The sequence below is a fragment of the Teleopsis dalmanni genome, chromosome 2 (assembly GCF_002237135.1).
Source record: "Teleopsis dalmanni isolate 2A chromosome 2, ASM223713v2, whole genome shotgun sequence".
In the NCBI taxonomy this organism is placed as follows: domain Eukaryota; kingdom Metazoa; phylum Arthropoda; class Insecta; order Diptera; family Diopsidae; genus Teleopsis; species Teleopsis dalmanni.
Genome location: NC_051847.1, coordinates 51,285,476 through 51,308,854, shown reverse-complemented (window position 1 = coordinate 51,308,854; position 23,379 = coordinate 51,285,476). Strand labels below are relative to the sequence as shown.

At 29.7% G+C, this 23,379-nt stretch overlaps 1 protein-coding gene across 1 annotated transcript; it reads right to left on the bottom strand.

Moving 5' to 3' along the window:
• Positions 1-12,511: 12,511 nt before the first annotated feature.
• Positions 12,512-17,350, bottom strand: LOC119682607 (protein gooseberry). The gene is made up of 2 exons (XM_038096093.1): positions 17,296-17,350; positions 12,512-13,826 (listed from the first exon to the last, which is right to left on the bottom strand). The coding sequence occupies exons 1-2, from the start codon at positions 17,348-17,350 to the stop codon at positions 12,532-12,534; spliced, it is 1,350 nt and encodes a 449-aa protein (XP_037952021.1). The 3' UTR covers positions 12,512-12,531.
• Between the last annotated feature and the right edge of the window lie 6,029 nt (positions 17,351-23,379).

The following is a 23,379-nucleotide window of genomic DNA, read 5'->3' as shown; positions in this document are numbered from 1 at the left end:
GTAACACTCCTTTACCGCATTTATCTTTCCAAAAATGTACGGAGTTCTTTTAGCCAATTTATTGATTTCTGCTCTGTTACAACTAATTAATATATACTTTAAGTTTGGGGTGCATGAGGAGAACAGTCGTCTCGCGAATGATTTCAATTTCTACTCTTATATCCACGTGATGCATCCTGGAAACCTGAGCAACCATGATGAAGACATGGTACCCAACCCGTATGGATTTCTTGGTCAGAGAGCTCTTTTAAGGCCATTCCAGCATTTTTAGTCTAAGGGCTTAAAAAAGTGTTTATGCAGAGGCGAAAGAGCTGTAACTTTACATGTTGGCGTTTGCCTCTGAACGAGCGGCTTGCATATGCTCCGTAGACCGAACGAGAACATCACCTGTCAAGGACTTCGATGAAATCCTCAAAGTAGAGGTCGATTTGTCGGCGCACCAGCAAGAACATGAAAAAGATAAATACAATTAGAAATGGAACATGCAAATTACGCTTGGAATGACATCAGCCGTGAATCGTGTAATAGAGTTCGCTATAAGAGAATGGTCGAAGCTCTATGCACGACTGGGAGATGAGGATGATAGAAGAAAAATCGTTAATGTTTGTAAACTATTTATGTAACAGAGAAGTTTCGAAAAATAGTGAATTAAAACAATATAAATTATTTTTATATTATTTTAATTAATTGAATTTTTGTTTGAGATCATACAGCTGTTTCGAGTATTGTTAAATATCCATTATCAGTGATTTTGAAACTATTTCTTATATTTAATTATTCGTGAATAATTTTTTGAGCCTGCTAGTACCAAGAGTTGAACTTGTACCTTGCCAAACTTGAAGCTCAGAGTTAGCGTTCAATAGCCAGCTAACCCAAAGTCGTGCTTGACGTGTATGTTCGAACTTGGAATACGTTTTAGCATTAATTTATTTAGTATCAAGTTTATTAACTTAATAAATTAATCTATTATCTATCAAACATTTAAAAAGTGCGCCGAATACTTTTTGCCCAATCCTTTATCTTATTATTTACACACATTTTCTTTAACAAATTTTGTGAGAAAAATACTTAAAATATAACAATGTTATGTTATAAATAGAACTTTGAACTATTAAACTTAATTTAGTGGAAATTAATTAATTTTATATTTATTCACAATTTATAAATAGGACTTTTATGTGTTTCATTTTCTTTTTTTTTTTTTTTGTTTTGGATTGAATACTTTTTGATATTATTTTTCGTAGAAATAAATAACAAAAGTAAAGTTTTAAAAATTACTGGCAATTGTCATTGAAATAATAAAAAAATATTTCACAAAATTAACAATACAGAAACGTAAAACTTAAATTGCAATGACAGCAATGTTAATTGTGTCGGAAAAGATCAAAGTCAGCAAGAGAAAATGGCGAAAAAATGTACAATGAAAGCATAAACTCCGCAAATGCCAACACTGAACGAGAAATAAAAGAAATACTATTTTTATGGAAATTAAGCCCCACGTACAAAACATTTACACGAATATTTACAAATCTGCGGTGAGATTTGAAGCACATGCACCAATTTATTGCAGCCACTTTTATAGTCGGGACTGTGCGAGAAGAGCCAAGAGCCTCACACCAACCAATCAACCTCAGCACAGCACAGCACAGCACAACACAGCAAAGCTACTCGTACAAAGCACAACCGATGCAACAGAAACTAGGAAGCTGCTGGACAATAACTCAAAGCCAAATAAGTCATCGGCATATTACCAACTAAAATAATAACTACAATCATTTGTTTATATTTTATCTTACATTTTTATTATTCGGTTTTTTTATTGCAGAATATAAACAGTGGCGGGTTAAGCCGCACTCAAAGTAATACAACATCATCCATCCATCAGTTTTATAACTGGGGAAATGAGGAAATAAATAATGTGTTAGTAAGTATTACGGGTATATGTACCTATTTTAAAGATACTAAAACTTTTAATGTATCAACAAAAAAGCATCTATGGAAAATTCTAATAAACGTTTCGTTTCAATCAAATTTGCTCACTGTCTAATTAAATAACTAGAAGATTACTAACCCCGGCAATATAAACCAAAATTGATTGATTGAGCCGAGCTGCTGTTGTTAAACTAAACCGCAAGCCTGTAAAGCTTGAAAAGCCGCCGAAGATCGAATCAGCATCCAAAGACTTAGACTTAAGCGCAATACAATTCAATAATATAAAAATAAAAAACCGTAAAATGATCAAAGAATCTTCGCGCGCTCTGCACAATGCAAAACTTTCGTTCATCCACAATTCCACAATGCACAATTCTTATGTTCTTCTGCACTCCAGAGTTTTGCATGTACAGCGCCTAACTACGTGTGCAGTTTTTCTTCAATAAAACACAACAATCAATTTGTAATCCCTGATCAAGCAATTTCATATCATATCATACCAAATCACATTAGTAACTTGTTTTGAGTTATACATTTTTTTCTTGCATTTGCAACAAAAAATTATAAACAAGACGAGAAAAAATAAAATAAATCAACAATTTATGTAGTTATTATTATGATATAGCGATTTATACAGATCTACTACTATAAACGTAAGTCTAAATGTAGCCTTACAAAAATGGTATATATGTATAGATATAGATTGATTTTATAAACGATTTTCACAGCCATATACTATAATTTTTGTATTGAGATATTGTAAAATATTTATATATTATGTTTATTAATACACATACTCAAATAGATTTACACTGATATACATAATTACGAAAACGAAACTCACTTAAGTCTTAAAAATAAGACCTATTGCTCATATAAGTAGTCAGTGAATTATAACCACCCGCTTATACGAAAATATCAAATCAGATTTCCGACAGGGTAGCATGATTTGTGATATGATTTCTTCAATCAAATCTAGAGAACGTTAGACTGGCAAACTAACATGATTCTGAATTTCTAGGTACTGCGATTTGACAACGGATTCTGATTAATTTCAATTTCAGTTAATATCAGGCCTTAAAGTAACAAAATTTCACATGAAAAATACTTACAATAAGGATCTATTTGATTTGTGTGATCATTATTTGTAACTCCTTGTAATGTTATGCCTTCAACCAAATTCTGGAAAATATAATTCAGATTGATGAATTGAGACGATTTTGAATTTCTAGTTGATTTTAGTCAATATTTGAGGCCAAGTATCAATATAGCTTTCTTATCGAAATTTCAGGTTTTAAAGTTACAAATTTAAACATGAATAATGACCACAACAAGTACACTCTCCATTTGTGTAAGCATCATTACTAACCCCGACAATATACTTAGCATTCACAATGAATAATAAGTTAATGGTACGACTGGATAAATATACTTCGAGAACAGAAAAAAATTTATACCTACTACTATACCTATGACGAAACATCATCTACACCTTTGTTCGAAAGATTCACTGACCAACGATCTTATATCAGTCGTTACTACCAACTGGGGACAACAACTTTGCTAATCGAGCTGATTTGTAAAAACTACTAGACTAGGTTAAGGACGATACACATCTCTAATGGCAAACAAACTATTAACATATTTTCTAAGAATTAAATATATACAACAATACTGTTTAGTATCAAGATAAGAAACATTACCCCATATTTATGTTTAAAAATCATGTTTGTACATAATATTGGCTATTATTGGCTGTTTTAACAAACCAATAGACTAAATATGAACAGTGCAAATTTATGAATTAAATAAAAATATATAAAAAATATATAAAATTATAAAAAATATTATTTAAATTTTTCTAAAATTGATAATTAGTTGACACTTTGGCCAGCTTCTTTATATTTTCGTCTTTAGTTCTATATGTGAATACTTTAGCTGATAGTTTTGTAATGTATATATTTGATTTGAATTATTTAGTAAAGGTATAAAAAATTATAGTGAAGAGGTTTACTTCATAATTGATATAAATTTGCAATGAATGTGGATTTAATTAAAAATAAGATAATTTAAGTGGTTTTTTCGAATAGTAGTGAAATACAACAACAAAAATTTTATTTTTTGTATTATTTTAATTAATTGAATTTTTGGCTGACCATACAGCTGTTTCGAGTATTGCCAAATACCCATCATCAGTGGTCTTGGAAATAATTCTTGTATTTAATTATTTGTAAATAATTATTTTTGAGACTGCAAGTACCAGGAATCGAACTCGGGTCCTGCTAAAAGTGAAGCTCAGAATCAGAATAATTTAAGAATGTTATTTTTTAAATTCATTTGTTTAAAGGGTAATAATATCTACAGGTTGACATACTTTATAATGAGTTCATTTGCAATATATGACCTTATTCATTCGTAATTTATTAATTAATAAGTAAATTTCACTAAGGATTATTATTCTTTTATTTTTTTTAAAATGCTTTCGGGGTACTTGTAAAATAGCAAAATATTTTACCCCTCTTTAAAAATTCGAAATAGAAATCCAAGGAATCCCAGATCGCCATTTTAGCAACTCATTAAATTATTAATTACTTTATTATTTTATTAATCGAAATAACGATAAATGTAATAACCTTTAATTTATGTTTTAATATATATATTATCATAACGAAATGATTATAATCATGACAATAAGCAACAAATAAACATTAAGGTAACCTTCTAATTGATGTTAGCTTTTATTGATAAATATTCGAATTCTTTATTCATATTTAAAATTTTATGATTTTAAGACGAAATTTATATTTTTTTTAAATGTATAATAAAAATAAGTTTTAAATAATGAATATTATTTATAATTCCTTCATTTGAAAAATGATAAATATTTTTTAATTACTATTATTTTAGTATTCAAAATATTTTTTTTTATATATCAATTTTATTAAGTAAAATAAAAAAATTTATGATATTATTTAATAGTTTTTTATTAAATATCAAATATGTGAATTTGTTCATGGAAAACGACCTCTGAATTATGGGATATCTTTACAGTCTTATTTTACTAGTTGGCAGACACCAGTGACAAGCTGTCGAGTAAGAGACGCGGTTTATTTAGACTCTAAAAAGTGAATCTGTGACTTTCGGTAAAATGTTATATGGTAGAAAATTAATGTAATTTAACTTTCAAATACAAACATAAATGATTTTAAAACTAATAATATATTATATATATACTTTATTTTCATATGCGCTTTTAAACTATCATAAAATTTAAATGAAATGATATTAATGTCTATTGTTGAATCAATTCCTCAAAGCCCGCTTAGTAGGTTAGGTTATGTTTAGAAGGCGTGTGCTGACAGTTGCCAACACTTCTACTCGGAGGCATATAGTTGATATTATGATGTCCTCAAATATTAGCGACGAGAAGAGTTGCTAACCTTTGTTATCCTTGTTAAACCATTTGGTTTTCCAGATGAAGTTGAGAAGATCCGAAAAGTTTGCTTTCGTTATATCTTTCAAACGATCCCCAAGACATTAAATTCGCTTTGTCTGAGTTCAGAACACAGACGCAGAAGTGTCTCTTGGTAATATGCTTTAGTTCTTAACAATTATTTAGTTATTATTGACCTATTAACAGTTCATGAAATCTGTCGTCCACTTATATTGATGAAACAAAATATTCTTAAAGAAATAAATTTGACATATGTGGGAAATATTCTGCCTTGAAATCATATACCAATAATTTCATTATTCATCAAAGTGTGGACTCCCGTTTAATTAAAAAACATTTATATGACATAAAAAATATAAAAGTAAACAAAATATGTTATATGGTTATACATAGCATGCATACATACAGTTTAAAAGTAAGGCGTTGATAAAAGAACAAATCCAATTTGATAAGAGACGCTTTGAGTTCCATTACGTAACGCCAATTTAGAGCGTAAAATTGTAGCGTGAAAATGTGACGAACTTCGCAATGCGCGCACATTTATTAAAAAACCATTTAACATAAACGACAAAAAGACATTTTGAATATTTTATCTTGTGAGAAAATATTTATATCTTGTTTATTTTTACAGGTGTTTGTTGATTCACGAATATGAAAATAATAGTTAATAAGGTGTATCTGCATTAATGGATTTATAATCTATATTCGCTAAATAAATTTTAAGAGATTAGGCTTGTTCTGCTTATCTCTTTGAGCCATTGCGGCAAGTGACGCATTCAATTATCGTCCCTTATTGTGGAATTTATCAATTAATTTAATTTAATCAAATGTTATCTAAGTTTTAAGACAAACATAATATTATTATTACTACGACTATTAATAACTGACTTATACAAATTAATCAAACTTCAGTAAATTATTCATTAAGAGTATTTCATGGGCATATCACTTGTCATTTCACATTACTATTATGAAAGTTTTTTGAGAATATGTTGATTAATTTTTATATTTAAAATTATATTTTATTGAACCGACACAAAACGAGTTTGAAAAACAATGAAATTTTCCGAATTCCATTCAAAATTTCGATATATGTAGTTGTCTTTATCCAAATAACCTCCAACCTCCTTCAAAATAATCTCCAAAACGTCCAAGTAGGTTTACTAATATGTTACTGTACGTATTTGAACTATATAAAGTTAATACATTAGCTAGGAAAACTTTCTTGAGTACATCAACCCTCAAGTATTTTCTAGTGCAAACTTTGACCTTCAAAATACTAAGAAGTCTGCCCTATTTGCATCTGATGATGATGTATACTATTGTGCGGTAAAATGATTCCGCATTCCCTCTATCATTCTTGGTTTGCGAGCGTTTTTGTAAGCGAAACTCATCTGTAAGCGAAACTCATCACCGAAATATTTGATTGACCACATTCTAACAGCACCTTTTAATATCTTATAAATTTATCTTATAAATCAAGGTACAGAAACATTAACAAAAAGTGACCAACGACTACCATGATCTTCCATGATCCCAGATCTTCATCAACTGTGTTGCTTGACTTCTCATGGTCACTTAAATTTCTTAATTTTAATATTATCTCTCTGATAAGAAAACTTGAAAACAAATTTAAATTTTCCTTTTAAAAAATCACGATATTCCGCATTCGAACTATAAAGGCAAGTTTTATTTTAATCAGAAGGATCATATCCTTTTTACAAATACTAAGGCTTGATTTTGATCTTCATTAAAGTTTTTCGTTACAGGTTTGTTTTTGACATGTTCAACGGAAGAGCCATTTTTCCTTTAATTCTGATGCAGATTTTTTCTAACCACAGCTGTGACCGTTTCCAAATGCCGGTTTTATTATAAAATGTGATATTCGATGAATGAAGGATTTATTTGCATTGAAGTGTTCGAGGTCTCTAATAGTAGCCACTTGTAGTTTTCCATTTGAATTTAGTAATTCAACTATTCCACTCCATTATAAACAATTATTCCCAAATAACTGTAATCAATTCTGGGTTCTCTTTGATAAAAAAAAATAGTTGTTATTAAGCTAAAAATCGACACAATATTGTCACTAACAGGAAGTTGGGTATAGCGCATTTCAGCCATCTAACAACTCAAGAAAATACATTTTCAAAATCTATATATGAATTGCATAAATTACAGTCTGTTTCAAGCAAATCTCATTCATACGACTGGGACGTTAGCAGGTTAAGTATAATAACTGTTTTCAACAAAATATTTACTATTGGTTAGTAAAATTTTATCAATTTAAACTCAAAAATCTGCTCTTAATTAATGAACTGATATAACTAATATAACATAAACATAATTTAAAATGTTTTATTTAGTAATAATTTCTTGTTCTAATTTCCAAAGCATTTCGTTTTTTATCACAACTGAAGAAAATTATGAATGTAATATAGAAGTAATCAATTCTATCCTCAAGATAATATTTGAGTTCGTCTATGTTAACTGATATTATAGCATATGCTATAAAAATAAACTCCAATGTTTGTCATTTCGTTTTTTATTCACTAGTTTTAATTTCCACTATTTTATCAAACACGATTAGATAGTATTTAATGAAATTATAAATAATTAAAAGAATTGTTAATAAAAGGTTTTTCATATCCTACCGACCGATAAAATAACAGACAGCTATCAAATGAATATAAATCATGCTGGTTTCGACAAGTATCAGATTGTAAACCTTTCAACAGATTTGTCATCAGTGTCCACCATGCCACACAAATTATCTGTATTTAACAATATCAAAGCTGGTGGCCCAAATCAACAAATCTTAGCGCTACTGTTTAAGAGCGACACTATCGTTGACAAAGAAAACACCGACGCAAGGCAACTACAAAACTATAAGATACACCGCAGGAAAAAGGAAAAGGAAGAGACTTGTTCGTGTTTTGAAACAATAAAAGAACAACAACTACAAAACTATCAATTATTATTGTCACAGTTGATGCACATTATCACCCTCATTCCAGCATTCTGGTAAAGGACCTGTCTACGCTGGTTTTTTTAAAGAAGCATTCTCTCTTATACATACACATACATACATTAGAAATTGACTGACTAATTGATGTGTTTATTTGTGCACCATAAATGGAGATTGACCTAAAATTTTCCTTTGCTAAGGTAAAAAAAAATTGCTCGCAATGATATACCAAATGATCTCCAATGTGTTCTTCGTAGGTGGCAAGTATGACGCCCGCTGTGAATACATAATTGAAATACTTATACCTTCTACTCTACAAAAGATGTATCATGGACCAACATGATACATGTTGGTGTCATGAGAGAGCAATTCCTTACTTAATTCTCTTGTTACATGGTCGGCTATCCTCCTACTCATTTTAATAACTAAAGCATGTTTTTAGATCGTGATGTCATTCTGCTATATCTAAGTATCTTCAAAGTTAGAGTAGTTCACAAGCATGTTATTCTCTTACCTATAGTGTAGGGTGTGTATGTTGTACTAATGTGACTATGCAAAGTGAATTGCTTATAAAAATGAAAGACTCCCTCAATTTTATCAATGGAGTGACATATCGATGTCGGTAAATTTGCTACTCTCAGTTAGTAGTCGGAAAATTCAAAGACTGTCGTTGGTGGTCGTATTTTCCTGCATTTTTGTCTACACTACTGTTCAGTTTCTGTACTGTATTCTTCGCATTTATTCTCATCCTTTTTTGGGTGGATGTTATATTTTGAAATTGACAATAATCTTTTTAAAAAATTATTTTCGAATTATCAAGTTGAGTTGCTTTATCTATCTTATAGGAATAAGATATAACAATAGGACATATTTGATGAGGTTTTTTAGTGTTTCTTCTTTTTATAAAAATAATTTAAACAATTACTGCTTGTTTGGGATTCTTTAATTGTCATTTATTTGAATTGTTCATAATAGGTGCGGTTGTGACATCCATTTTGTGACGTATATATATATTTTTTTTCTAATTTGAACACACAAGTTGTTCGGCAAGGTGTAAAATCATATACAATATTGACAACCAGGTTTACGGATTATTAAATCATCATAAATAGTAATCATAAAATAATAAAGCAAACTTAAGATAACATATTTAAACGGATTTAACTCTTTGTATTCAAAAATCGGAAGTAATCTTTTTAATTTCAATTGTTAGCACATATGTATTATAATTTTCTTGTTGACTGTTAATGATAAAATAATATCTAATGGTAACCAAACCTGTTGGTTGACTGATTTACACAGATATAATCAATCAATTTTTAACGTATAGTAAATTTAATTATCTTCGAAAGAAATTATGGACTTTTGCAATCGCTTGTTCATATTATCATTACCATTGGATGGATTAATGGATGGATTTCTTATATGCATTAACAAGAGAAGTAAATTATAGCTAGAAATTTTAATATATCATACTTATTAAGCATAATATAACATGCTTCGGAATCTTTAATAAAGATATACACAAACATCCGAATCGAATATAAAATCCTTCCAAAATTACATTTTACTGGTATCAGTAGTTTATTGATATTATAAAGTGTTTTTAACGAAAATGATCAATATTAATTCTATTTATTCTAATTACTACTAATTACTTTACTGTATTTCCATTGAAGTCTCCACATTATTAGTATCGCGTTTTATTTAATTTATTATTATATATGAAACTACCTTCTACTTGGTTTTGACACAAAGGATATGACTGACAAAATTCTCAGTCACAGGTTTCTCTAATGATAGCCAAGCATCAAAGTTTACATTTGAAACGTATATCTTCATAACATCCACTGTTGCAACATCTGCAGATATATCCAACTCCATTTACGATAGCAGTTAGTCGAAAATTGGAAAACTTAATTAAAATTAGTAAGCAATTACGGATATTTTCATTTATATGTATTACAAAGAATCAATATCATCAAGTGAACCAATATCACATTTGAAGGTGATCAGAAATATCAGCTGTGTATTTTTAGCTGTATTAAAACTATGGATAACGATAACTATGGTTTGACAGCTGAGAATGTTAAACTGTGTTGACATTTCTGTTCAACAAGGTTTGGCAATTCATCATGAATAGCTTAACGCTAGAACAATGTTTTCAAATTGTGAAAATTAACTTTGAAAAAATTAATCTTTTCACGAGGTTCATAGAGCACTTCGTCGAAGAATTATGTTTAGTGATAAAGCTCATTTCTGGTTAAATGGCTACGTCAATGAGCAAAATTGCCGTATATGGAGTGAAGATAATGCTGAAGACGTTGATGAATCACCATTAAAATTGACTATTTTATTGCAAAATCAATTTGGTAACAACTTTATTTCTAAAAGTGGTCCTGTTAACTGACCCCTCATTCATGCGATTTAAGGCCACTCGATTACTTTTACCTTGAAGCATTGGAAGCTAATGTTCATGCCATCATTGACGCCCTACGGTATACGGCCGCATTTATTGCAAAAGATAGTTAAAAATTGGACAGATCAATGCACCAATTAACTCGTAGCCACGGTAGACATATACCGGAAATCGTTTTTAAAAAACAAATGCTGGTACTGGTACTTCTGGTACTTCACTTCACCGAAATTTTTTTAATTCATATATTTGTACATATAATTACACTAAAAATTCAACCATTCTATCATTGTTGTCATTCGGGCTATGAAATCTACATCTCATCTATATCATTTTGTTTCTTGTGTTGGCTTAAGTCTTGTCCATTATTGGAGCATTTTTTCCATATCGATTTGTCTTTTCCATGTAATTATGTAAATAACAAATACAATATGATACGCACAAGTTATTCTTTTGAGACAGAATCTCGTATCCACGTATTCCCTATGTCTTTTAAAACATACATTTTTGTAGTTACGCAAATTGGCGGCGCATATAATAATATAAAATACGCTAAGTTAGAAAGCATATGTCGCTTTCCTTCGTGGGGACCTTCAGCAATAGGCAGTAACTACGATAACGCAGTAATTGTATTGGAATCCTTCGTACTAATCGCTTGAGAATTACTTCTGAAGATTATTGAGTCCAGTAACATACTTCAACATACTTCAAATAAGACTGTGGTGTAGAAGATAGATCCCATATTACTAGTTTCTCATAAGCATTTCTTGTATTTAGTATAAATTTTTTAATTCTTTGCAAGTAGCACTAGTGTTTACTTACTTACTGTAGTCGTTTTCTCCTCGTGGAGCATAGATTTTCTACTAGAGTTTAGTTAGAGTGAAATATATATAATTGATACCATGACCTATAACAAGTCGACATATTTAACGACTTCAACTATATTCAGTAATTATAAACTCACCCAAAAGGTGAACATAATTAAAGCCCCCGTAAAAATCAGGTTTCATGTCTAAAACTGATATTGTTAAGAAGCTAGAGGTATTTGTGTGTTAATGCCATACATAATCAATCAATTTAACCTTCAAATAAATAATCAGTTTGTAAAACAGACTTCCATTATACTTCCATTATTTATTACAACTTCTTCGATATGCCGTTTAACGATGGATTATTGACAGTAAACTGTTGAGGATTTTTTGACTGAAGTTGTGAAAGTCTTGTTGAAATGAGAAGAAAACAACAAATTTTATTCCTTTCTTCGACTAAAGAATTATTTTATGTTTTTTAGGAAAATAAGTTGAATATGCATAATATTTTTCCATAATATTGACCCAGATTAGGTCAATCTTATTTTAATTTTAGCAGAATTTTTTTTAATTTTATTTCTGTTTTAGATACAGATTCGTTAAAGAAAACAAAGCTCTAGTATTTTCGTTTTAAAAATTTTATTATTTCACAAATTTTTTTTTTATTATAAAAATAACGAATAATTAAAAAACTTAATTATACAAAAACAATTATATATAAACATACCATAATTGTTACCACAGTCTTAATCTCATTACTGTACTCTTATAAATACAAAATCAGACTTAGGAACAAAGTATATGACTTATTTTTAATGAAAAAGAGGCACAAAGAGAAAGAAATACTTTTCGATATCAAAACAAATCATCTAAAAGATATTATTTCCAAATCATTTTACAGTCTTTATAAAACTTAGCTTGCCCATAAGTAATTATATAACATGATAGTTATTTTTTAGAATCCAAAGTATGGGTAAGCGGAAGCTGAGGTCTTATTTTCAATAACAGCCTGGTGATGATATCCGTTCATATGATTGCTTCCAGTCGGGAAAAAATGACCGGGAAAATTATAGCTATCCCACGATGACACAGAAGGATGGTGAGCACCGGAGGCAGCGGCAGAAGCAAATTGCGTGCGTAATTGTTCAGCAGACGTGGCTGCAGTGTTAGCAAATGTCGATGATGTAGGCATAGTATAGGCGGCCGAGGAGTTGATTGCAGTATTTGCTTCGCCATTAGCAGGGTATGAATAACAATTGGTAGCTGTTTTCGAAGACGTATTTGTGGCTACTTGTGGAACACCAGCTAAAGCATTTGTATGTACTGGACTCAATGAAGCGGAACTGGTAGTGCTGGAGGGTGACATCGAAGACACAGAATTTCCACTCGAACGTCCAAAAGTATGATGTGGCTCATATGAAGTAGTAGATTGCTGTCCACTTAATGTTGGCCATGTTTGGCTGGATGCAGCGCCATAGAAATTAAGATTATGTGTATGTGCTAATGCAGCACCGCTCATAGTCTGACTGGTTGGGGTGTGATATTGTGTTGTACCAAATGAAACTTGTTGTGTATTCAATTGTTTGCGCAAACGTGCACGTCTATTAGAAAACCAAACTTGCACACGCGCCTCTGTTAGACCAGTACTTTGAGCTAATTCTTCTCGAGTATAGACATCTGGATATTGTGTACGAGCAAATATACGTTCAAGTGCATCGATTTGATCATTAGAAAAGGTTGTACGAGAGCGACGTTGTTTTCGTTTGAGTTGTACACCTGGTTCAGTTTCATCATCACTTTCATCACCAGATGAAGTAGAACCAAGTATTCCATCTATAGAATGCGCATTTGAACCTGTTTCTGAGCGTACTCCACCACGTAATAGACGACTGATAGAGCTAACTGATGGTGCAGAGTTTTTATCGCACATGCCATTTTCAATTAATTTGGCACGTATTTCCCAACTAAAAATTCCAGGATTATTTTGCTTCATTTCTTCAATTTTCGCTTCTATATCAGGAGTGGCAACACGTGGTTTGCTACCACCTATGACACCTGGTCGTATCGATCCAGTTTCTTGATAACGATTTAAAATTTTTGAAACACAACCATGTGATACACGCAATTGTCGAGAAATGACACATGGACGTACACCAGCAGCAGCCATTTCAACAATTTGACGGCGAATGTGATTTGGTAAGGGACGTCCATTAATAAATACACCGCCAAGTTGATTAACACGTCCTTGTCCTAAAAAAATAAAATAATTATTATATTATTTTTGTTTATTTTAATATAATAAAAATGTTTATATATTAGTTGTAAGGAAGGATGTAATTACACAGAGTCTACTTAAGTATATTGCAAATTTACTTATTATGAAAGTATATGTTTGGCTATAAACCTATTATAAATAACATTAAATAACTTACAACAAGCAAAATATAGGTAAAAAGTCTAACATACAAAATATATAACTTTAAAATGTGTGCCATATAGCTATTAAAACCATTATTCTCAAAGTCATTATATGAGTGGTTTATGAGTTCCTTTTTGCAAGAGGTAAACGTTACTTGGCCATCTGAAAGGGTGATGAGTTTCGAGATGTAGAATTTACCACTTCGTAGCTAATTGTTCACCTTGATATGAAATAGGTTTAAGACTCCATACATTATTCTTCCTAGTTAAGATGCGGTAGTTATCGTCAACTCATAGAGGACCAAAAATCTTACAAAAAATATAAGTCCAACACCAACTTCATTACTGATGATTTTTTATTTGTTGTTTATTAATGTTCACTTAACATATCTTTCAATTCGCTTCTTTTGCATATGAATTGTTTATAATATATGAACTCAATATCTTCAGTGTTTTTGTATTACAATTGTAATTTCTTTCAGCTTGAATTACTTTCATTGTTCAAAAAAAAAGTGATCTCTATTTTCCATAAGAGTAAATGCTAATGGTAGTGCATATTGTATGCAAAATCAAATGAGGCATAAGCGGGGGTAGTATTTCAAATAGATAATACGCAAGATAAAAATTGCTCAAGATCATTTTTGTTATTCTTTAGTTTTTCAAAAGTACTTAAAATTAATAGGCTATTGTGCGCGACTTAAGATTAAGTGCAAAACTAGGTTGAGCATCAGTTCACACGATCACTAGATTTGGCATCGGCTTTTCTTATTATGATCATGCAATACGAGTTCATAGAAGAAAAAAATCTTCCATATTGAAGTTATGTAAATATAAAATTGGTTTAACCTTTCTTAACTGCGGTTGGCCTAAAACTGTTTGTTACGTTATTTTGCATTCTTTCGAAATATATTATCTTATTTCATTTTATTTAATTATACTTAAATGCTCAATGCCTAATCAGTTGGAAGTCTTAATTTGTTCGAGTGGAAATGTTGTTGCCATACAAATGAATATCTTTTTTGTTTGAGAAACAAAACTGACAGAAGCGCAGCTAGCTTAATTGATCTTTTGCTGATCATAGTAGCTGCTCATAGTAGCTGATCTCACTGATCTTATGCTTTATGAAAATATGGTACGAGTATTAATGCTAGATGTGCACTCAAATCAATTAATTAAACAAAGGCAACAATATTCAAAATAGTCGGCTTATGGGGCAAAACTAAAGATCGGCTTAACAAACTGATCTTCATAACATATGAATATTACATAAAATAAAAAATATATGCTTGGGCATAGGGCAGGCATGAGGGGAAAACTACGAAAACAGAATAAAAAATTCTTTAGCTCAAATATCTGTCAGTTTATTTCTATGCGTCCGTCAGAAAAGTGCATTGCTTTATTCAAAAGCTTGACGCATCGAAATCTGGAATCGAACTAATAATCCAGCCTCTGAACACTGCGTACAACAGAATTTTTTTCTTCTTCTCTTTTGTGTTTTTATTTTATTTAATTTTGTTTTGTTTTAATTTGAAAATTTTTTTGTTATTGTAGTAGTTGCTGGTGCTGTTGTTGCTGTTGTTGTTGCTATTTACTCCAGCTGTGCAAGCTAATATAAAACATTTACTGGAGGGGTGCCCCCATATACAAGCGTGCAAGATCCATACGTACGTGATCCACAAGTAGTAGAAGATCAAAGATATACCGACGCGCCAATACGTCTGCTAACGCAAAAGAGTCTGCGTTCAGTTTATGAGCGCATATTTATGAAAGTTTATGTAGTACTCAAATCGATAGATCCATTGCCCACCGTCGTTTATGCTGTGTGCTGTGCTGTGCTTTGGTGTGGTGTGTTGCGTTGTGTTGAGATTTTGTTTTTGGTTTCCATTATTGTTAGGAAAGAACACAGTCAGCCAGTTGAATTGTATGTGTATATGTGCATTGGCTGTACTGTTGTTTAAGACGATCGGATCGGTGGACTTTAATATTGTGCACATGTAGCAGTGAAAATATTTAAGTCAATTTTTTTTTTGTTTTTCGTATTTTTTTTTTTTTTGGATACAGGTTTGAACGATCACAATCAATAAGTCAAAAAGCTGATCATGATTATTGGAATTTTTTATTACTAATTTAATGATGATGATGATGATGATGAAGACGATGTGCTGCTGTTGCTTCTTGTAAGATATATTCTCGGTATATTTGTCAGTATTGTTGTTAGTAAGGCGTTGTACATGAAATTTGTACGCTGCTTTTCTTGGTTTTTTTACTTTTTATTTTTTATTTTGCTTGTTTTTCATGAAACGAAGGTGTTAAGCTCATATTTTTTTAGTAAATGACTTTGCAATATTTATGATTAAGTTAGAAAATTTGTTGAAAATAGGTGTATTTATAAATATAATCACAATTTAAAATAGATGGTAATAAGATATGGCAGACAAGTTGGCGCTGTTGAGTGTTGCTTTGTTTATTGTTTGGTAAATAAATGGTTAAACTAGTACTAAAAACTTACTTAATGAATTATTTTAGATTTTCCTTACTGATTATTATTTAGAAGAGAAAAGATAAAATATATACAGAGATAAAAATAATATTTATTCAAAGAGATTTTAATCTTGAAAGTAAAAATTTTCAAACGTAGTATATATAAACTTGATGAATCTATTTAACTATTATTCTATTGAATCTACTCTCATCGATCAATATATTTAGTAATGCAGTTAATAAAGGTAGAAATACTATTTGATTTGACTATAATTTTACATAATTAGTACTTATTAACTATACTCCTATTGAATCTATTATCATCTCTCAATATATACAGTAAGATAGATAGTAGATTTAAAAATTTTAGCTAAAAATTTTACATATCTAGTATTGTTATGTCGTTTTTGATTGACAAATTTAGGCTAACTTTTTCATTCGAGATTTACTACAGTTATAAATTGGATCATCTCAGATCCAACACATAACACTCGAGATTAATTTAAAACAATTTATTTAATTTAACAGATTGAAAAAATTAACCAATAATTAAAAGTTATTTTAAGTTATTTAGCAATAATATTTAGGGATTATCCTAAATTATATTCTATAGGGCCACAAAATTCGAACAAAAAAGTATCTATCGCAAGCAAACCTAGTTTTGCCAATCAAACCTAGTTTCAGAACTCGGTGGTTTTACTAAAAACTAGCTTAACACATGATATAAAAACAAGATTTGTAATTCAAAGAAACTCATGTAAAAATAGTAACTTATTTTTTATAAATATAAAATAAAATTTTGTTTAAAAATAATAATTACCTTGAAAAGGATATCCAGCAAAGTATGGTGTCATATTTAAAGCCGAAACTGCCATTCTTATTAAGTTCAATTATGTATAATTTTTTTTTTTCGTTTGTATATATCAACTTAATTAATTATTTCGAGTTTATTAAAAATTCACTTTTTTTTAATATATTTTTTTAAACATAAACACTTGTTTACCAATTTAACTTAAAAAATCCATAAATTAAAAAAAAATTCTGATAAGCATTGATTTTTATTATCTTATTAATTTTTCACACTTCCCGTTAGTTCCTTCTTGCTTGAATGTCAGTCTTAAACTGATTTTGAAACGGTCAGCAGTAGCACCAAAACAGATTTTTCTTAGTTTACCACTCTTCTTGCATGCTGTTTGACCGAATACAACGATAAACAACAAAACTGAACATAATAAAAAACAAAAAACAAAAACAACAAGTTTATGTTTGCTTGCATCAGCAATAACAACAAATAACAACAAAAGAAAATAAACAAACCCACGCTCTAGTCAAGAGAGCAAACAGGATTACTGGCTCACACGTATTTATACAAGTAAACAACTACTTAGCCAAATAAATTGTATTGTTGCTAGAGTAGAATGATCGTACAAACGAACACCCACTGTGTTCATATTATTGTATCGTTTGAGGTGGTGTGAGTGGATAAGAAAAAAGCACAAATTTTCTTGTTTTCCGTACGGAGTGAGCTGTATGTATGAACGAGAGATGCTAAAGCAGATCTTTTCTCTCTCTTCTCAATGCAAATAAGTAATATGGCTGCAATGAATTTTCGTGCTCCGCCTTTTTTTCACAACTTGTAAAACAAGATTGATATATTTTTTCCTACAGCCAAGATATTTACTAAATTTTTATGCACATAAGTAGAAATCTAGTTTGCAAAAAAACGTTTTTCCATTGATTTTACACAGTTATTTAACGTTTTTGTTTTGATGTAAGCCGACATATTTTGATTTAATTTTGCACTTTTTAAATTGCATAAGATATTTTGAAGATAAATGTTTTTGTTTTGCTTTGTTTTGAAATCTAGTTACTCTCTTTTTTAATTTACATTTTAGTTCTTTTAGATCTTAAATAATAAGCGTTAATTTATGTAAGTGAGATAATAAAAAAAAAATTGTGTATGTATAAATTACAAGAGAATTAGAAATAAGTTTTTATAAATTTTTTGTAGCTATTATTTTTTTATAATAATATATAATTTAGTATATATACGTATACATTATATGTTCTTGGCATTTTATTTCTATATTTTAATGTTTTTGTGGCTTATACGAATATCTCTTGCTATTAGCTAAGTTTAACATCTGATAGATCCTATCAATATTGGACAACAAATTATAAATTGATTTTTGGAAACAGATGGAGAATTCAGAAAAATAGATATTAATTTTTATTTGTAGAAGTAATAAAAATTTAGTTTAGGAATTACAAACTTAGAATTATAATTATAAATAAATATAAAATTTTTATAAATTTTTAGACAACTTTATATTTCTTTTTTATAGCAATTTATAATAATTTATATACATATATATTAATATAATATACATAAATATAGATTATTATATAGCTTTACGCTCTATATGTCACTCATCCTACCTATGGACACAATCACAGATTGGTGAAGCAGCACTGGCTGTTTTCGAAAGCAAAGTTTATTGTAAAATCTTTGCTCCTTTCTCAGTTGGTGGCGAATGTCGCATCCGAATGAACCACGAACTCTATGAACTTTATCAAGAGATTGATATAATTGATATGATAATTGTTCATGTCGTGAAAATCGCTCCAACGAAAAAGAAATATGAAACGGTAGTTGGAGGAAGAAGATATAGAAGTTTAAGATGTCTCCGGTGGAGTGAACAAGTTAAGGTCGCACTTAGTGTAGGAGACTTCGGATTTCAAAACACAACCTGGTGACGGTTTAATAAGACCATTTATGGTAAGTAACTATGTAAGCTCCTAGTTCTGATGCTAGTTATCGCGTGTTAATATTGCAATGATCTCGGGACTAGGGCAATGAATAATTTAGTTTTACTTATTTTTTAATTTGACTGTTGCTAATACATATCAAACAAATATAAATTTATTCAAACAGTATATTATTAGATTAGTAAATAGAAAATGATATCTACTGTAATTCAATATGTATAATACACATTTAAATTATTGTTAAAGTTTTTCTTTATGATTTGTACTTATATTTGCTGTAAATAGGTGCTTTTAAATTTCGGATTTATTACACTTTTATTGCAAAATTTTAAAATATATAGAAAACCTTTTTCCAAAATAAATCATTTTTATAGATAATTTTGGAACTACTGCGGAAATTGACTTCAGCACAAATAAAAAACTTGTCCATATTGACACTTAGTTTTTTAAAAATAAATTTATAATTTATTTAGTTTAGGTACTAAATATATTTGTTTATTCTCAAATGCATATTAATTTAATTATTTAATTTCATTTACAATTAATGTTTTGTGGTAATAATGTTTAAATGCATACATAAATGCATACAGCAATATAAAAATAATATTATTGTTTTATATTTTAATAATAACATAAATATGAAATATAACTTATGACTTTATTTATATTTGTATTTTTGTTATAAAGTTTGACTTGGATATATTTTATATATAATATATTATATATGTTCTGGGAAAAAATGAAAAACTGTTGTATAAACTATTATTATATGATTACACATAAATAAATTAGATCTACGAATCTCATAAAATTACAAAATTTTATTTGTAGATATTTCTCACATATGGTACATATGGTTCTATGGATGTAAATGAAAGCCTTTATTTCAAATTTTAAAATTGATATGTCAGTAAAAATGCATAAGCTTTAAAAATAATTGGACAGTAAAATTGTTTACATCATTATCAAAATGAAAAATACGTGGGTTAGTTAAATAGTTGATTGAAATATTATATACATATTTTTAATTTATTATATACGACTAAATCCTATCTACGAGAGCTAGTGTCTAAGGTCCTTTTACTCAACAGTGTCTGTGACCACTTGCGTGATTAACTATTATAATAATTATTATTATAATTCAAGTGATTTTGCAGAAGTATAGTTTGAAGTCCAACATATCTTCCTGATGGAATATATATGTATATCGTATATGTTTTAAGAGTACAATTTTGAATCAGTGGGGTCATCTATCTTTCGCTCACTCGTGACTCTGAAGTCTTTATCTAAAAGTATCTAAAAGTGTTATAATTTCAGCTAAAACTTAAATATTATAATTTTTTAGTTTGACAATCCACCCATTATGTCACACATTATTAAACGCCTAAGCGCTATCAAAAAAGATTTTATTTTGTTTCGATTTTACTTCACTAGGAGCTGCTCTTATACTTTGGGAATAAGAGATCAGTGGAGATCAATGAAAAGATTTTCTTTCTGAAACTGAACTGTTCCATGGGAATAATATTTATAGTCATAACTACATTTGTAAGTCCTGGTGATACTATTTTTTCTACTATCCTACCTGTACCCGGCCGCAAACATTTAGGTTTCCAACTTCTGAGTAAAAAAAATTTTTTTCCAGGTTTACAAAGGAATACTATAACCGTAGATTTCCGGAGTTGTGAATGATACCTAGAGAAAGTACTGCATTAGTGATATCTTTGATTCTTGTTTTTACTAACATTAATGATAGTTAAAGTACTACATAAATAATGTCTTTAATTCCAGTTTTTAAAAAAACAGAACAAATTTTTTTTTAAAGTACTAATTAATGTGCTGATTTCTTCCTTATTTCTTGAAGGCAATGCTCCTACCTTCGTAATTGATAAAATATCGGTCACCAGTCCATTAATTTCCTTCTCATTTTAATTATTTTAAACTATGCAGGATTGAGCATAAATTGATGGTGAAAGTATACATTATAAACCAAATGTAACATTTTTTAAGTACCAGATTGGCCACAATCTGACCTAAAACATAACTATAAAGTTTTTACATTCCGGTTCGTGTGCTAAGATCTCACGAAAGTGATAGACTTAAATAGTATTGACAATGTGATTTTTAGATGTAAATCATATAGGTAATATACATATGTGTATAGGTAATATACATAGTAGAAGAACTCAATATCTGCCAAATCAGTCCCAGACTGTACGGCGAATGACCCATCAATTCGATAGTTTGTTGGTAGACAAGATGCATGTCAGATGTGGTAGACATTGTTTCCGTTAAAGAAACGGTTGTATAACATTTGGAATTGACCGTTTTAAGTTCCAGTAATGGTACATATAGTTGTATAGTTCCTACATGACCAGTTTTCTCGAAAAAACAAGTGACCATTTGTTTCGAAGTGCTTCGAGCGCGAACAACTTTTATTGGATTACGTTCATCTTAAAACAACCATGCAGTCGACTTCTGTTTCCTTCCGCCTCATACGCATATATCCACGATTCGTCACCTGTTGCAATCTTATACTCGAATACGTCTGTTGAAGCACCGCCATTGTACTTCTTGAGAAATATAAAGGTTTCATTGCTGCTATACAGTTCTTTTAAAATCTTTTATCAGTAATTGACATAAGTTTTCTTAATAATAAACAAGCAACGAGTTGGAGTGCTATCTGTACCGATTTGAATACACTTGCAAAGATTAGTGTGTCATCTTAAGTGGTTGGATTTCTGCGTTAGGTCTAAACCCAACCTTGTTATCTAGTTTGAAGAACAAGTCTCTTTCTATCATATTATTGAAGACCACAAATAATAACTTTATATATGAAACCTTAAGATCAAAGAATTTGTATATATTTTATAGGAATTGTATATTACAACAATGTTTTTAAATTCTTTAATTTTATTTTAATACTTTTTAATAATTTTTATTTTTCATACTGTCAATATTTTAAATAATATATGAGCATAACACATTTGTTGTAACTATCTAAAACATCATTCTATACTACAAAAAATTTTCTTGTCTTTATCAGCAATTTATCATATACTAAATATATATTCAATTTAACGTTGAGTTATATACACGTTAATGTCTAGAAAGTCTATCTAAGTCCCATAAATTTCATTATTTGATTTTCATCGAACTGGTCACCTTTCTACTATGCTGCTTATCAATTTCATATCGCATAAATAATTTTTGTTATTTTTGTGTGATTTATTTTCCAAGACAAATGCGTTTTTGTGATGCATTTTAGTTATGCACAAAAATGCATATATCTTCTCTGTAATACTCGTAGATACTATTTTACTTGTACAACAACCAATTCTAACCGCTGCCAAAAGAAAGGTTCTGTCCGTTAAAGAGATTCTCCTAATGGTACGGCCTGCGCTGCAGCTATTGCCGTCTGCTGTTTGCGGTTCGTCGTTCGCCGTTCGCCGTTGGCCGTTGCTGTCGTCATTCGTATTGTGCGCTTCTTTCTATTAAATAATTTTTGTGGTCTGTTGAGTTCGGCAGTGGCAGAATTATTTTGAGAATTTTAAAGTTGGCTTAGAGTATTATAAGCTTTTCCAATTAAAAACATATTTTCATTCTAATCTCATACTGGTGTTGTCTTGTTGTCTGGTAGTTGCAGAGCTCTCGGTACTGTGTTGGTTTTTGATGGTTTTTGAGGAAAATTGATTTGCTACAATTTCATTTTTGTTTACTTTTCTTCAATGACTTAGCATTCAACAGCACTGGCATGCTGCACTGCAGCAATAATTACTTGGTTATGGAGCGCATTTAGTATCAATTGGCCTATTCAAATACATCATAAATATTATCTGTTAGTTTTTATGATTTCTTTATATCTCATAAATAAATGCATCATTTCTAAAGTAATTCTAACTACATTTTACTTATATATATATTAAAAGGAAACTCTACAATGATTCTTAATACGATTTACAGACAATAAATTTAGAAATTAACTAAATTATTTATTATTTCTCGCTAGAAATTCGATATTATTAAATAAATTAGTTAAATTTATTGAAAATAATTTCATACTACCGGCACCGGGGCCCATCTAACACTTTAACTCGAATATAGTTTGCGCTTCTGTTCAATAAAATTTAAAAGTACG